Consider the following 17,889-nt stretch of genomic DNA (forward strand, 5'->3'; position numbering starts at 1 on the left):
ATGTAGAATTTTTGGTTTGGTTAGGGTTTTTTTAGCACCTTTTTGATTTGGCTATTTGAGTTTTGATATAGGTAATGCCATTTTTTGGTGAATTTTTGTTTGTTGACACTTTTAATTTCTGATTTGGGGATGGATAGGTTTAAGCTTATTTCTGGGATTTTAAGGGATAGTTTAGCTGCTTTATCGGCGTTTTCATTGCCGTATATTCCTACGTGGGCGGGGATCCAAATGAATAATATTTGTTTGCCTGCCTTAGTTAAATCGTTTGAGCTTTTCAGTATTTGATTTTTTAGTTCAGGGCGGATTTTGGTGTTTTTATTTTGGAGGGCTTGTAGTCCACTGAGTGTGTCGGTAAGTATTAGGATTTTTGTTTTGTTTTTTAGATTGTTGATTATGAAGGGCTGAGGCCATGCCCATTAGTTCGGCCGTGAATAATGATTGATTGTTTGGGAGTCGGTAGGATTGTGTGGCTTTATTTGGTTGTGTGGTATGGACTCCGAAACCTGTGTGTTTGGATATCGGAGCTGAGGATCCGTCTTTGTAAATGTGACACCAATTTGGCCAATTTTCATGTATGTGTGCTAGTGTGGTGGTTTTAGCTATGTTTGTGTCGGTTTGTTTATTTATTGTGCAAGCTAGTGTTATGTCTATTTTGGGTGTTTTAAGTTTTGGGGTGAAGATATTTGATTTTTTACAGTTTTGTTTCAGATCGTTTATTTGGTGTTCATTTAAGTAATTGGTTATTCTTTGGGATATTGGAGTAAGTAGAGGGTGTTTTCGAGCTAGGGCTTGGTTTTGGGGGCCACACACGTTTCTCAGTGATTTATATACTGTGATTGTTGTCGGTTGTTCATCCCTTGTTAAAACATTTTTTTCGCTAAGTAGACCTATTCTGTTTGAGTGTTACAGGTGACGGGCACATTCGGAGACTAATTAGACCTATTCTGTTTGTGTGTGTTACAGGTGTGGGGCACATTAGTACTAATTAGTCATGTTAATTTTGTTAGTTACATGTGACGATCACATTAGACAGACTAATTAGTCATACTGTGTGTGTTACAGGTGAGGGTTATATTCAACGCACTAATTAGTCATATTGTGTGTGTTTTACAGGGGAGCGGCGCATTAGACAGATTAATTAGTCAGATTGTGTTTGTTTGTTGCAGCTGAGGGACGACTCAGACAGATTAATTAGTCATATTTTGTTTGTTTGTTACAGGTGAGGGGCACAGAACACAGAGTATGCACTGGATGTGGATGTTACCTGTCGCGGTCTTAATCATTTCGACAATTTGTTGCTGGAAGAGGTATGTTTACTTTGTGTGGGTCGGGTAGTGACCTCAAACTGCTTCATTTTGTTCAGCATAACTTTGACTTATTTTCAAAGGCTATAATGTTGTACTGGTCTACAAGATTTCACTCTACGAACACACGAATGTTTTTCTATATTTAACATATAACCATCCTTATCAGTTATAGCAATTGTATACAGTAGTTCATTGATGACCGTCTGAATTCAACACGAGTCATGGTTTTACTGGCAAATGTTAAATGTATTTGTGTGGAGTCACCAGAAGGGGTTGGTGTATATGAGGAAATGTCAAGCAAGTGCCCTGTGTTTTATCAAGCACATCTCTTTGCAGTCCACGATTTAGAAGAACGTTTGACAAAGGGTTTACCTGGCTGAAAAGACGGGGCGATATGGGATTATATGATCCTTGGTTTACGCTATGCTGAGGGACACTATTCTGGCACACAAAAAGGCTGCAATTCTGCACAACAAACTGTAACGTATACGACGACTGAGCCAACCGTGCCCCCTTGTTACTGATAAACACATCATTACTTTATGTAAATATTGCAGTTTACTTACCTCCTCTTTTATTCTTTTTCAGGAATCCAAGGCCTTGTAAGTGACATATACTTATTCATATTTGACTCGAAGCAAACTTTGACACATACAAAATACATGTATGCCCCTAATCTTATCTAATCAGATGAACTGTCTGGGGATGTGGACGTTCTTGTTTCCCATTTTACGACTGTCACTGATAATGCAACGGCAATATCAGGTTTCCTGTCTGGGAATCTAGCAAAGGGAATTCATTATTTCTCATAATATTATAGTTGGTATGTTCAATAATTTCCACTGCTATCTCTGACATCCATGTTATCCACCATTCACTCAAGCCATACTCTAGGACAGTCAGGTAAATTCAACAAAAACAAACAACACACGGGTTATGGTATGTCAACACTACCAAACAACACATGGATGATAGTATGTCAACACTACCAAACAACACATGGATGATAGTATGTCAACACTACCAAACAACACATGGATGATAGTATGTCAGCACAACCAAACAACACATGGATGATAGTATGTCAACACTACCAAACAACACATGGATATTATGTCAACACAACAAAACAACACATGGATGATAGTATGTCAACACAACCAAACAACACATAGATGATAGTATGTCAACACAACCAAACAACACATGGATGATAGTATGTCAACACATCCAAACAACACATGGATGATAGTATGTCAACACAACCAAACAACACATGGATGATAGTATGTCAACACAACCAAACAACACATGGATGATAGTATGTCAACACTACCAAACAACACATGGATGATAGTATGTCAACACAACCAAACAACACATGGATGATAGTATGTCAACACATCCAAACAACACATGGATGATAGTATGTCAACACAACCAAACAACACATGGATGATAGTATGTCAACACAACCAAACAACATATGGATGATAGTATGTCAACACAACCAAACAACACATGGATGATAGTATGTCAACACAACCAAACAACACATGGATGATAGTATGGCAACACAACCAAACAACACATGGATGATAGTATGTCAACACAACCAAACAACACATGAATGATACTATGTCAACACAACCAAACAACACATGGGTGATGGACTAAATATCTGAATTACATATGCAAGTATTTTATCAAAATATACTTAAATGGTGTGAGCATGTGTTCTCAATAATAATATCAAAATCTCTTTTGCATCTCCCTTTAATAATTTCAGAAAAATAAATTATTTCAGTTTTTTTAAGTAATATTAAGAAATAAACTTAAATACGTACATTACAGCAATACTAAACTGACGACCCAAATCAACTTTACCACTTTAAAAACGAATTTTGAAAACACATGGTGCAAACGCAGCGATGGTCTCTGCAGAAAGTGATACACGTCGACAGCACGTCTTTTCTAGAAGTGTGAAAAAGTGCGAAACACATGCCACTTGGGCAGTCGACACAACACATGCAATAAGGAGTTTTGGCAATACAGACGGAACCACAGAAATGCCACAACTGACTCCCGAACAACGCGTGCGGACCCTTGATAGATGCAGATGGGAGCCAACCATGCCCACATTGCTAGAACCGTTGGTAGCTCCCGTGTTGATGTAACTAACCTGATGCAACGTTACAGACAGACCGAGCAGTTATCAAACAGGCCAAGAATTGACAGACCCAGGGTAACCACGCCCAATGGACACCGGTACTTGCGTATTTGCATCTCGCGAGTCGCTTCCTGACAGTGTCGTCATCAGCGACGAATGCCTTAGGGCTTATGGTTAGTCGACAGACAGTGGCCAGGCGACTCAGGGCTGAAGGAATTAGGGCTCACTGGCCTTTAGGAGGACAGTTATTGACAGTGCATCATCGACGAGATTGATATAGGCCCGTACTTTACGTCATTGGCAGCGACGTGACTGGCAGAGGGTCGTCTTCACTGACATCAGACATTATGACAAAGACGGGCACTACAAGATCCCTTTTGCGACCACACATACATCGGACATTATGACCAAGACAGGCACCCCAAGGTCCCTATTGCCGTCACACATACATTGGATATTATAACCTAGACAGGAACACCAAAGGCCCTATTGCAACCACACATGCATCGGAATTATGACCACGACAGGAACGTCAAGGTTCCTATTGCAACTACAGACACATAAGACATTATAACCAAGACAGGCACCCCAAGGTCCCTATTGCAGCCACAAATAGACGGCTGGATTGGTGGTAAGACTGTAGTAAGACTTACAGTATATCACTCCACACTGCATTAATATTGGAGTGACGGCAGGCGTGATCGATGGTTAGACTGTAGTATAACTCCTAACTGCATTTATCTTAGAGCGGCGACTGTGTGAATGGTAAAGGGGCATTCAGACAGATCAACTGGTTGTGTACAATTTGTTGCATGCAACACGTTCCATCGTGTGAACAGGAAGGTCGAGCCAACTGTTGACATAAGGAACGTGTTGGACGTGAGCTGTACGAAATGGGACATCCTCTGTTTTGATAAGACAAGTTGTACGCACGCAGCCAATCAAATCGCGTATGAAATCACGTGACATTTACACGTCAATTTATAGACAATAATGACGACGTCGGTAACGTCTGCTTTTCGGTATCTTAAGTGTCACCAGTCAATAAAAGGCATATGAATCGCAGGTACGTGGATTTTGACATTTTCATCGGTGTACTTCTCCATGTTAAACTGTTCATAGTGACATATTTGACATGGTAAGCTATGCCACTGTACACTGTTGACCTGGGCTAGATGAGTATAGTTCCATATTACGTTTCTAAAACTTACACTACATCACGCACACAAATACACTTCATAGTTTTGTATTCGGCAAGAAGGTATTCGGGAAGTTGTGTATTATGTTATGTCATTAACAACCATTATAGGCAAAGCATATGTACAATAAACAACATCTGAAAATAATATACCAAGAAAATGGCACTATTTTCGCAGTTTACCAATTCCCCATTCTCAATGTAATTATTTATTTGAATGACGTATAGCTAAACGTAAAACTATCTGGTGTCTGCTCTTTGTCCAAACACCAAAAAGCATTCCGAAAATACTCCAATAACCCTATTTTCGTTTTGGTAACGTCGTAAAAACTCTGAACCGAACCTCCATGTTTGACAATGCTGCAAAATCACGATTCTTTTCGCGTCTGTCGAGGTTCCTGTCACATTACGATAGAAACTTACAGTTTTAGTCCACTAGTCCTTATAATACTATTTGATAGATTGATAATGACCAAAGGACTATTGCCAATTGCTAATGCTGATTTTTACACTCAGCTATGACACGTACATCCCTCAATTCATCATACCACTAACAATCAAGTGACACAATCGTTGCAAGAATTCATGAATTATTAAAAAGATACTTAAATATTTAAGAAAAATTCAAGACAAATCGTTCCACGTGACGCAATGACTGACGCGAAATCACGCACACCGACGTCGGTCTGCCTTTACACGTAATCCTAAGGAAAGAATGGAAACATAAAAACATGCTGATTTCAGATTTATTCTGATCACTGAACTTAAATGACTCATTTTTTTATATGTGCGATCCCAGCATCACGGAAAAACCTGCTCTTAAACATTCCGCGTACTGCTGACAGTGAACTCGCTATTTTGTGAAGGGGTATGTGATGTACGTGATGTCATATTAATATATTGAACCGCAAAAGAAACGTCACCGTGGATAGATATTTGGGTAACCTTATTTGTCCAGACACTGTTAACATACTTTGAGACATATTAAAAAGATGAAACTTCGCAAAACTGATCATCAAGGTAGAAATTAAAGTGCCAAATGTTCTTAAAGTGAAACACAACTACTTCGATACATGGAATGGATGAGGCAGTTGATGAAGGCAATAGGCACTTGAGCCCACACTCTGAGGAACGCCTGACGCAGTTCAGCTTCAGTTGTAGGCCTTGGTCGGACGTCATTCAGCTGTCATTGAATCTTGTCCAACAGTTGCTCAATGGGATTTAAATCGGGAATGAGTGCAGGCAACTGCATGGTTTTTATGTAGTTCTGCTGGAGGATGAGGTATGTCGTGTGGTCTCAAGACTTGATCAATATACCGAGCTGCTGTGTCACCATTGACTCTCCCTGGACCGATGTTCGGGAAGACCACAGGGCCGACCCTCTGTGCAAGATCAATTCCACAACACACCTTGATGCTCGGACCACCCCACGAGTCTCTCTCAACAACACAAGCATCCAAACAATGTTCCCAACGGCGTCGCCAGACTCTCTCTCTCTCTGTCATCTGCTGTTGAGATGCAGTAACGGCTCTCGTCTGAAAAGAGGATTCCTCTCTTAACTGCTGGTGGCGCCAATGCTGGTGCTGTGTTGCCTACTGAAGACGGTCCCGGCGATGACGTGGTGTCAAAATGGGTCTTTGGTGTGGCCTTTGACGGTGGAGGTGTCTGCTCGTCAATCGTCGACGTACGGTGTCCGCACTAATGTGTCGCTGTCCCCATGGCCTGTCGAGCAGTTTCCGCAGCAGTAACAAAGCGATCTTAAAGATGATGTCTCACAATCTGACGATCCCGACGTCGGGTTGTGACCCTTGGTCTCCCACTGGTCGGTCATGTGTAGTGTTGGTGGTCTGGTACCGTTGCTTGAGTCTGTATATGGTCCTTATGTGGACTTGAAATGTATTGCCTACTTGCCGGGCAGTTTGTCCAGCATGCAATCGTCCAAGAGCTTGGTGTCGCGGATTTCTGTGGTAGCACTTCAATAACGAATGAATGTTATCCGATCTGGGTGGATTTTCACAGGGCAAGAAATGGGGTAACGCATGTGAATTTCAATTTGCACGGAACACACACCATGGCCGTTGCCGTGATGCGTTTGGGCGATCGGTTTTATTGTCATCTGCTTAGGTTTTTTTTATCATCAAATTTCATTTTCCGGACAAGGCAATGTTAAATTGTAGAAACTTTGACAAAAATTACCCAAATATTTAAATGACAACGTTCATGCAATGTTACTTGGGGTAACGTTTCTTTTGCGGTCCAGTATACTATACATCAATATCGTTGTACATCGTACTTGTTAATTTCTTTGAGGTGCGGGGAATTACACAGAACATTCATTTCATGAAGTAGTTTACTATTTCAATGTAGAATAATATTTTCAGCCATTAAACAAATTCAATGCTGCAATATAGGCACATGTAGGCTATCTACTACTGTTTAATATTATCTAAAATGCAATAAAATGTATGAAAGTTTTGATAATCTGTTGTTTGTTTGAACATAGAAATTGACATTCATCATGTGTCGTGTGACACATATTCTTCCTATAAGATGTTTTGTGAATGCAGCAGATACATATGTCCTTTGGAGAACCGTGAACTATTCACTATGCCAAATATATACAAATACATGTAGGTTAAATAAAAAAGCAACTCCGTTTTATTAATTAATTAAACGTATACTTCTGCTTTAAATCTGAGGCCGAGGTGAGTTGAGTTGACTTGAGGTGAGGTGAGGTGAGGTGAGGTGAGGTGAGGTGAGGTGAGGTGAGGTGAGGTGAGGTGAGGTGAGGTGAGGTGAGGTGAAATGGGGTTTAACTTCGTGTCCATTTAAAAACCGACGTGCATGCACGTTTGCGTGTATGTGTGTGGCTGCTTGTACTCGTCCCGACTGATGCGGTGTTATCAGTCATCAGGCATTTACATATCACAATAAAACATAAACAAAGTACAACCTAAGACAATTAAAGTATTCCGAAAATTATGAATTAACAGTTGCAGTATAACTTTTACAATGTATCATACAATAAACAAATGCATTTAACAATGAAACGAAGACACTCTCCATTTGGTTGAAAATATATTACACGTGATATAGCGCAATTAAAAACAATGTATTTTAAATAAATAGGATAACTCTTCGGTAAGGCACGTGCTACATGTGTTACCAATAACTAAACCAATCGTACATGATATTTGCTATTTATGAAGAACGTAATGATGAGCTTTACTTTAATAAAACCTTACAGAATATAACTTAATCCGAATAATAAGAATACACAAGTATCAATAAATATCTCACCAATTACTACTATAATCTTACATGATCTTTGGTTGTTTATGAGAAACGTAAAGATGAGCTTTGCTTCAATACAACCTTACAGAATACAACTTAAACCGAATAATAAGAATAAACAAATATTTATAAGATTTCAATCTGCTAATTAAATAATATAGCCACATGTTATTTATCTAAACTACCGTTAATTATTAAAAGTCATATGCTCGACGGCATGTCATTGAATGTGTACAATGTAGACATAAATAGAGCTTAATAATACTGAAAATGTAGCCATACATGAGCAAATGAATCAAACAACAAGTGTTATGTGCGCTCACGGGTTTCGCGTACGCAGTATAGTTACCTCGCTTAATAAGTACATTATTTAAACATCAATTTCATCAAAGGTAGTTTGAATCATTTGAATGGAACACACACAGTAATCATTTAAAGATACATTCATTTACATGTACTTCAATTGCAAACATTCAATAAAATATACAATTGACAACAGATGCACAAGAATAACTTTGCTTCCACTTCCGCTTCCAGCTGTAAAATCTTAGCTCGTTCTGCCTGTTCCACCTTCCTGACTCCCTCCACAGATCGGTAGATGTTGGGATGTCGGTGAGGAACACCTCGGTTGAGTCGGTTATGAAAGCCTTCCAGGTTGTTGTTCGTCCTGGGACCTGTTGTACCGTGATGGTTCCACAGTGGTAGGAGGAATCGTGCTCCGTGGTCGACCCAGGTAGTGATGATGTAGTCGTTGAAGGCGACAGCTCTTGGTACATCTGATTTGTTGTCCATTGCGTCAACCCACGTGTCCTGAGTCTTGTTCTTGGGGAGTACGGCTAGGCCAGCTGCTCCTTTATCCTCTTGCAGACTTCAGGATCTTCTCGATACGCGACAGCTAGTCCCAGATCCTGGACCTTCCTCCATATCGCCTGGCAGTAATGGAAGAAACATCCCTTCACATCGGCAGGACGAAACACGACTTGGACAGCACGAATAGCAGCCATCTCAAAGTCTGTCTGGATGCATGACGGGGCAAGTGGTCTGTTTAGTCTCTGTTGAACTTCATCCTTGAGTAGCCTGAAGAGTCATGAGTAGGTGTTTGTCTGACGATCGGGGAGTAAGGCGAAGATGAGGGGATAGGTCGTGGCTCCGAGTCTTGCATGGATGATGTACACTTGATTCCACAGTCCAGGGCAGGCAGTGAACGTTCCATCCATGTATAGAATCTCAGATGACCACAAGGCCTCGAGACTCTCTAGACTGCCAAACGCCAGAATCTTGTCATCATCACCGTCAGCAAACAGGAGGAAGGTCGTCCATCTGTTGTCTGCGTCCAGGAATCCTGAAGATCCACCTCCGATCTTGTCTGTGGCAAAACAGGAATCGTCTTCTGTCTGTGCCGGTACAACGCGCTGCTCATGGTGGGGAAGTTGTTCAAGTTGGAGAGTTCGCCGTTGTAGAGGGTGTGCATCGGGGTTGACTCTTCTCTCGCTCTCTTCCTCAGGGTGCTCATAAACCGGACCTTCTGGCTGTCCTCAGGGGCATGGTTATGCTCTGTAGCATTCCTCATCACGGTTCCTACTGTCGTGAGTCTTCCTCTACATGTGGATTTGACACACTTCCAGTGTACGCAAGTCAGTCTCTCGACGTTCTTAGTGTGAAGATAACCATCAAATAGAACTTGGGGCTTTCCTCTCTGTGACATAACAAACTCAACATTGTGAAGACCAGCCATGTTGATGTCATGTTAGTCAGTTTCAAGCATCTATATACTAAACCTAGCCATCTCAACTGTAAATCGTCTCATCTCAGTTGCTCAGTGTAATAATTGTTTCTTCCTATTGTTATTTTTCTAATTTCTAAAAATTGTCTTCTCATCATACAGGCATCTTTTATTACACTAACATTAATTTTTTTTTTTTTTTAAATTTTTTTTTTTAAACTTTCCTTTAAGTCCCCTAACCCCCTAAAGCTCGACCCCTTTCACTTCTACTACCTCTACTCCAGACCTTAATCTCTCCTTTTGGGTGAGTTCATAATGCAATACAGGTAAATGCCGCGTGTTCTTTTAACTAATTGTAGGGGAACTGGGTTGTAGGGGAAATAGGATGTAGGAGTTTTGGGTGATAACTGTCATGTTCAATTATTACTTACTTAAACAATACCTACACAATGTTGTTAATCTAACGTGCTGACTATCTGAATTTAGAGATTACCTCGCAGTTTTGAATAACATTAGTATGCAGAAATGATTAAAATTATATAAGTTTTCTCGGAGAGGGTGTTATCATAGAGCAATGTTTACTTCTCTCGTTGAACATCTTAGTCTTAACGCTTAATACATAATGCTTATCAACCAAACCTTGTGAAAACTAAGTCAGGCAAACAAATAGTATTCATTTGGATCCCTGGCCACGTAGGAATATACGGCAATGAAAACGCCGATAAAGCAGCTAAACTATCCCTTAAAATCCCAGAAATAAGCTTAAACCTACCCATCTCCAAATCAGAAATTAAAAATGTTAACAAACAAAAAATCACCAAAAAATGGCATAACCTATATCAAAACTCAAACAGCCAAATCAAAAAGGTTCTAAAAAAACCCTAACCAAACCAAAATTCTACATCCGTCCAAAAAAATCGACAGAGTAATTACTAAACTCCAAACAGGACATACCAACCTAAATAACCACCTCAAAATAATAAGAAAACACGCAACAGGAACCTGCCCACATTGCAAACAACAAGAAACCCTTACTCTAGAAGCAATCCTAAACCCACAAAATAAAATAGAAAAATTCAAAGCCTTGGGCGTATACTTAATCAAAACAGGACTAATAAATCGCATTTAAAACCCCAATAAACTACCAAAACCAGACCACATAATCAAACTAACAAACTTCCATACTCAGGTCCCTTAATTCGTCCCCAAACCCTCTTGGCATTTTTTCAAAATTTCAAAATTTCCAAAATTCTATATAAGCAACCACTAAAACACCCCTACTGGATTGCCAAACAACTTTTTCCCCTTTTCGGAAACACATTAAATGGCTTGGCCGGGCCCGTGTGCGAAATACGCTGCAGTCGGAAAGCGCACGTAAAATCTCCAATAAAAGTAAGTAAGTACCTTGTGAATGAAAGCCGGCGTATATCATCGCCGACTGAGATAGACTTGAAGTACACAAATTATTAAGTAATATACACAAACTATGTTGTTTAGTCTTATTTTAGAAAGTCAAAATTATTTTTAAAGAATAGAAAAAAATATGATGTATTTTGGAACTATGACATTATTATTGTCTGTTTGTTGTTTGACGCCGCACTCAGCAATATTAAATTTATATGATGGCGGTCTGTGAATAATCGAGTCTGGACCAGACAATCCAGTGATTGACATCATGAGCATCGATCCATGCAATTGGAATGCGATGACGTGTATCAACTGACCCGTGAACATCTGGGGTAGATTCAGCAACCTATGCTTGCCGTAAAAAGGCGACCATGCTTGTCGTAAGAAGCGACTAACGGGAACGGGTGGTCAGGCTCGCTGTGGTCAGTTGATGCATGTCATCGTATCCCAATTGCGTGGATCGATGCTCATGATGTCAATAACTGGATTGTCTGGTCCAGACTCGATTATTATATATATGTTGACACAAGTTTGGACAAAACTATTTCTTCTATATTTGTATTTTATCGGTTGATTGGCAGAATATTTGATGTCTAAAGGTTGCATCAAGTGAGCGTTCATAGGGGCCGACCATTTAAGATTCATGGGTGGAGAAGGGTCATGGTCTTTTTGGGTGTGCGTTGGTGGGTTGGGTAGCTGTCGTATTGATAAAGTCTAACATTTTGTTATTTTATTTGAAATTGTCTACACCGTGAACGAATACTAAAGGTAGTATATACTGTTAGGTTTTTTTGTGGGACCAATTTCAACTTTTGTTGTAAATTGAGATAAAACCCCACAAAAAGTCTGCTTTCAACTGGCCATAGGACACTTTCATGACTTTTATAGCACATTCTTCTCTTTTATTGCCAAATTTCAAATATGTCTTCAGGACCTGTTGGATCATGTTCATTCAATGTCCGTGAAAAGAACCGATGTGGTTATCCGTATCGATAGCTGGGAATATGTGGGTATACATATCACAAAATATACCAGAATGTATCAAATTGTCCTTGAACCATAGCAGATGCTCACAACGGACATGACGGATACGGAGTTAAGCATTGCGGAGTTATGCCTCTTTTTCTTTAAAATGTCGACTTCTCCCTCCTGTTTTGATATCGCAGAAACTGTATTTTCGCCACAACAAACAATTATTTTTTTTATATCGAATGTGTCTGATGCTTTCACCATGCTTCAAACCTTTTGTTTGATAGAGGCTTCAACTACTCTCGTTGGATACAAGATTTATTGATAGAGGTGTACGCATGTCCGACATCGACGTTGCATGAATGTCCACTGACAACTATGTTCAAACATCAGGGGCAGTTAGTTGTAATCAGACCGCCTCCGTGGTCTAATGGTAGAGCGTCTGCCCAGAGAGAGCGGAAGGTCCGGGGCTCGATCCCCTGCTGCGTCATACCAAAAGACGTTAAAAGATGGTACTTGTTGTTACCCTGTCTGGCTCTCGGCATTAAGGGGCTAATACAAGGACTGGTCGGCTCGGAGTCAGTATACTGTGTCTGAGTGGGGTATTCATGTTAAACTGCGGCATGGTATCTCAGTGAGCTAGCACTAGTCAAAGTCAAGTCAAAGAAGTTTATTGTACAAAAGGCCACCGGCCCATATACAAGAAAGAGTTACGCAGGTAGATACAATCATATATGTTAGGTATTGGGATATACACGTTGTTTGATTAATTCATTTCTTTTGGCTAATGCATGCTTAATATAAAGAGAAAGATTTAATATCTTTGATTCGGTCTTTGTCGTCAGCATAACTACAAAGGCGTTTATCGGTGACATTGCTATTAAATAATCTTTTATATATTCCTTTCGGAGATCATTGTAAAATGGACAGACAAACACAAAATGAATTTCATTTTCTATCTCTAGATTACACAATGGACAAATTCTTTTCATTTTTTCAATGGACAGTCTTCTTCCTTCATTTACAAATAGGTCTAGCAAACCAAGTCGATATTTAATTAACTGTTTTCTTAAGTTTTCCGTAGTGAAAACTGATAAATATATTTCTGGTTGAAGAACAGTCTTGAAAGATTTGTAATATTCATAACGTGAACTATCCTCTAAAGTGGAGTGCCATTCTTGGTAGAACATATTTATAGACCGATTCCGAAATTCATTAAGAAACATATTTACATTTCCATCTGACTGACATAGCCATATAAAAACAAAACCATGCGAAAATAAAAGATTTCTTATATGCGATGTCCAAGTATTCTTTCCCATGTTATCTAAATGTAGAAGCATGTTATAAGCTAATTTAGGGAGACGTTGTTCATGCATATGAAGAATTTTAAACCAGTATTTTAAACATCTGATCTGAGAGTTAATATATAATGGGTATCTATCACATTCACCATAAACCATGCACTTTGGTGTGGAAGATCCGACTCAAAGAAACTTTTTACATGCTAATAAGTGAACCTTCTCTAAACAGTCATAACGTTGAAATCCCCATACTTCAGAACCATACAGTAAAATTGGTTGTATCTGGGTATCAAAAAGCTTAAAGAAGATATTAAGTGACATCGATCCCACTTTATGAGAAATAGACATTACACTTATTAAAGCTTTCTTTGCACGCAAGGACAAGTCAAGGGCCCCTTCTTTTTTTTTCAATTCATTGTGTGTGAGAACCAGATTCCTAAATATGAGTAGTGATCTACTATATTGACTAACTGACCATCGAATGACCATCTCTCTTTCGACGCTCTTGGACCACCTTTTCTGAAAATCACAATTTTAGTTTTTTTCCAAATTTGCTGATAATTTCCATTCTTTCGTGAATGTACTTAAAATATTTAATTGCCTTTGAAGACCAACAACAGTATCTGACACTAGAATGACATCATCTGCGAAAAGTAGTATTAATATTCCTATCCAATCTGGGAACATTTGGATACCATGTTTACCACTGGCAGCTATTTCGTAATATAATTCATTAATGAAAAATGAAAATAAGAGTTACATCCCTTAATTTGGAGAGCACACCAACATTCCTGTAGTCTCCGAGAATTTGCTTTAAATATAAAAATCAAGGCAACCTGGCAACCTCAAAAAGGGCATTTGGTAATGTGTGAACACTCTGTGGATACGTTATGAACAAAACATGGAGGATCTAGCAACATACAGAGCTGACCGCCTCCGTGGTTCAGTGGTACAGCGTCCGCCCGGAGAGCGGAAGGTCCGGGATTCGATCCCCGTCCGCGTCATACCAAAAGACGTTAAAAGATGGTACTTGTTGTTACCCTGTCTGGCGCTCGGCATTAAGGGGCTAAAACAAGGACTGGTCGGCTCGGAGTCTGTATACTGTGGCAAGATTCGTTGACAAAACTAGTGCACCGTGCGGGGATGCACAATTAAGATCTATTTATTGTCTTTGGTGGTAATTAATACAGAAATAAAGATTTTTTTCGAAATAAAAATCGCTCCCCCCCTCTGTATCCGCCCATGTGATATTTGATCACTTCACGGCGAAAGAAACTACATTCTTTTGTGTCTCATGTGACGTCACCAACCCGAGTTATGACCTAGTTTTGTCAACGAATCTTGCCTCACCTGCACTATAAATGGGCATCAGTCCGGACTAGTACAAGCAGCCACACAAACACATGCACGTACATGCACGTCGCTATGTAAGTGCAATAATCTTGGACACCATTTCACCTCATCTAGGGGGCACGGGTGGCCCAGTCGTCTAAGGCGCCGCGATTCGCTGTGCAGAGTTGCGTCCCTTGGACACTCCAGAAACCTATGATTGTGGGTTCGAAACCCGATTCGCCCCGATTATGTTTTTAGGTCTGTCAGCACCATACCCGTGCTCGTGGGTTTCACCGAAGTGGTAAACGTCTGAGACCTGCATCACTTTCCTCCCACATTAAGCTGACACGCCGTGATATAACTGGAATACTGTTAAAAGCGGCGTTAAACCCAACTCACTCACTCACTCACTCACATCACCTAGTTGTAATCATTATTTACGGTTAAGACATGAGGGTAGGTAAAGCACATGATAGGGCAAATGAAACGTCCATAAAATATCAATACACGGTATCTTACATTTTAAGTGTCACATTACACATAACCGTACACAACTCAATATCTGTCATAGTTGTTCGGATATAAGACACTATATTTAGTTCCCTAACAGTTTGAATAAAAGATTTCGTCGCACTGTACTTCAGTTATGTACGATCAAATGTTGCTTCAGATTATTGAGTTTATTTCTTAAGCAAAACAGAAGCTTGGACCACATTTAGTACTTTTTGTTTGATTGTCTTTGTCTTTCATTGTTCACCATTGGGTTGAAATTTCAACTCCGTTAAATTGCAAAGTCAGAGGTTGGCACGGTACCGCGCGACCGCAATTCTCGCACAGCATTGATTTTACAAAACTGTGGGCCTGGACAACCAGGATTCCAGCTGTAATGTAGCTGTATGCAACTCGCCTCCGTGTGAATGCCAAGTTTACATCAGTTCATACAGCTAACTGTACAACAAGGTGCATATCTAGCGGTTGATCGGTACAAGCAGGCGAGCGCCAAACTATGCCATGCTCCTGACACGTCAAAATGACGTCATAGCTCGCACCTTCACGGCCGTAGTGTCGCCGGTCAAGGCATTTCATGACCGGCAGTGAGATGTGTCACTCGTGTTAGGACGTAATCGGTGGGTAAGTTTTAGTAAATTAGATGAAACAGATATTTTAAATAAGGTAAGATTGATGTACAACAGAATGAATGTTGTAGGAATCAGGTGCTTGCTTCACACAGTGTTTACACCCAGACAGTTGTTTAGCCTGTCACCGGGGAGAAACAAACGTCTGGATGTAAACATTTAAACATGGCGTTATGACCTCTAGGGGTCAAATGCATTAGCCTAGGCCTACTAATGTCTGTGAAGCTACACGCTACACAATGTCTATAATGTAGGCCTCGCCAAAGCCTATTCGGCCTAGCTATTTCAGTGCAATCTCATTAAAATCAGATCTTAGTTCTCGCTACCGCTAAGCTTTGTTTACCCTGTAGAGAGAACTAATAATATAATATAATGAGATTGATTTCAGTGCGAGAAATATTATGTGCAGCAAATGTTATTACCAGATCCAACATGTTTTAAAGAATGGCAAGGAAACGTAGAAGACAGGGTGATGGCAAAGAGTTAAATGCGACATCAATATTAGCGCATATCGCACGGGCAGTCGCCATTTCTCTCTTTGTCGCAATATACATTTTAGATCCAGATGTGGGCCGACCACCTCGTGTTTGTACCCTTGTACTTTAGCCAAACATCGCACCAATGTTGCCTGACATTCTAACTGTCTCTGTGTTGCACAAGCGCTGGGTCAAGTCACAGAGCTATGTAACTAATAATAATAACAAACACACTCGCAAACTTCGGACTCGTCTACGAGTGTTTTGTGAGTTTGTTTATTATTGTTATTAGTTACATGTTCCTGAAATATTAGTCTGTTTCTGTTTCATGCCGCACGACTGTGTACCGGAAATACCATCAAAACTGTAACACCTTTAACCAAACGATATAAAATTCTGCCTGAATAAACACCAATTTAAACGTAAAACAAATATTCTAATTAGATCTACATAACGCTCCGTTGTCAATAGATATTCATGTCTATTTTTAACAGGGTTACTGAATTTTGTTATTGTGGCGAAGTTAAGATAGTGATATCGTAACATGACAGAGGTAGGCCTACATATCGCTTCATGAAGTGAATAGTTGCAACAGTTTTAATAGTTAAGAGTTTTGGTTTGTGTACGCGTGTGTGTGTGTGTGTGGCCATTGTGCGAGGGGAGGGGTGGGGGTGGGGGGGGGGGGGGGGTTACCTAGTCACATATCTATCGTTGATGTTTTAATGTTTTGATGTATTCCCTTAAAGTCAATGTATACCCTTGGGACACCAAATAATTTACAATAGTTCGTCGCAGAATTCTACATTTTGGTGATCAATACAGACGCTGAATGAACGAGCGTCAAACGTGTATTTAACACTGGAACTACACTTGAGGGTGCCTTATCATTCTGGCAAAATATATAACGGTGGGCATTGATTTTGGCAGACAACAACAAAAATATTATTATTTAAATACACATGATAACATAAACGGCAATGAAAATGAGAAATAAATATGTATTATCCTCATGTGCAGACATTATGCTACAACAGAATAGGCCTTACGCATCAACTTCCGTTGGCCTTTTCCTTGTCCCAACAATTCCAGCCACCATTAATTAATTCAAACTAAAATACTACTCAATCCCCAAAATGAAATTATGATGAGGATGTGTCTGATGTGAAACCTCGGTGAGCGTCCTAATATAATGAATGTACATAATATTATTACGTTTATCATGTTACAATAGATCTGATTTTGCTTTCAGTGTTTTAAAACAATGTTTAATTCTGTTGTAAGTTTATGTTCCAAAACAACATAACAATCTATTGAGCTACTCCTACATCATTTCATCAAAAAGAAGCAATATATCTCAGTAAGTTAATAGGATTCAAAAAGTGTTTCATGTTATAGTATATAGACACACGGGGTATATCTATAGGTAAGCAACAATCTAGGCGTCTGTTGTATGTGGGATTTATCCAGGATTTTAAGCTGAGACAAAATTGGGAACAAATCGTAATTTTCTTAAACTCAGAGTTTTTGTAGCGTTGTATTGAACTTATTTAGAACTGTAAAATCAGTGTAATAA

General features: G+C 39.7%; 1 protein-coding gene across 1 annotated transcript in view; it reads left to right on the forward strand.

The window, feature by feature from the left end:
- The window catches only part of LOC139477898 (inversin-like), a 47,615-nt gene that overhangs the window by 27,626 nt on the left and 2,100 nt on the right, over nt 1-17,889 (forward strand). Inside the window, exons 5-6 of the mRNA XM_071260331.1 lie at nt 1,220-1,307; nt 1,896-1,909. Coding sequence (XP_071116432.1) covers nt 1,220-1,307; nt 1,896-1,909 — 102 coding nt within the window. The remainder of the gene's footprint in view (nt 1-1,219; nt 1,308-1,895; nt 1,910-17,889) is intronic.

Source organism: Haliotis cracherodii, unplaced genomic scaffold, assembly GCF_022045235.1.
Source record: "Haliotis cracherodii isolate W230 unplaced genomic scaffold, xgHalCrac1.p SCAF_37, whole genome shotgun sequence".
In the NCBI taxonomy this organism is placed as follows: Eukaryota; Metazoa; Mollusca; class Gastropoda; order Lepetellida; family Haliotidae; genus Haliotis; species Haliotis cracherodii.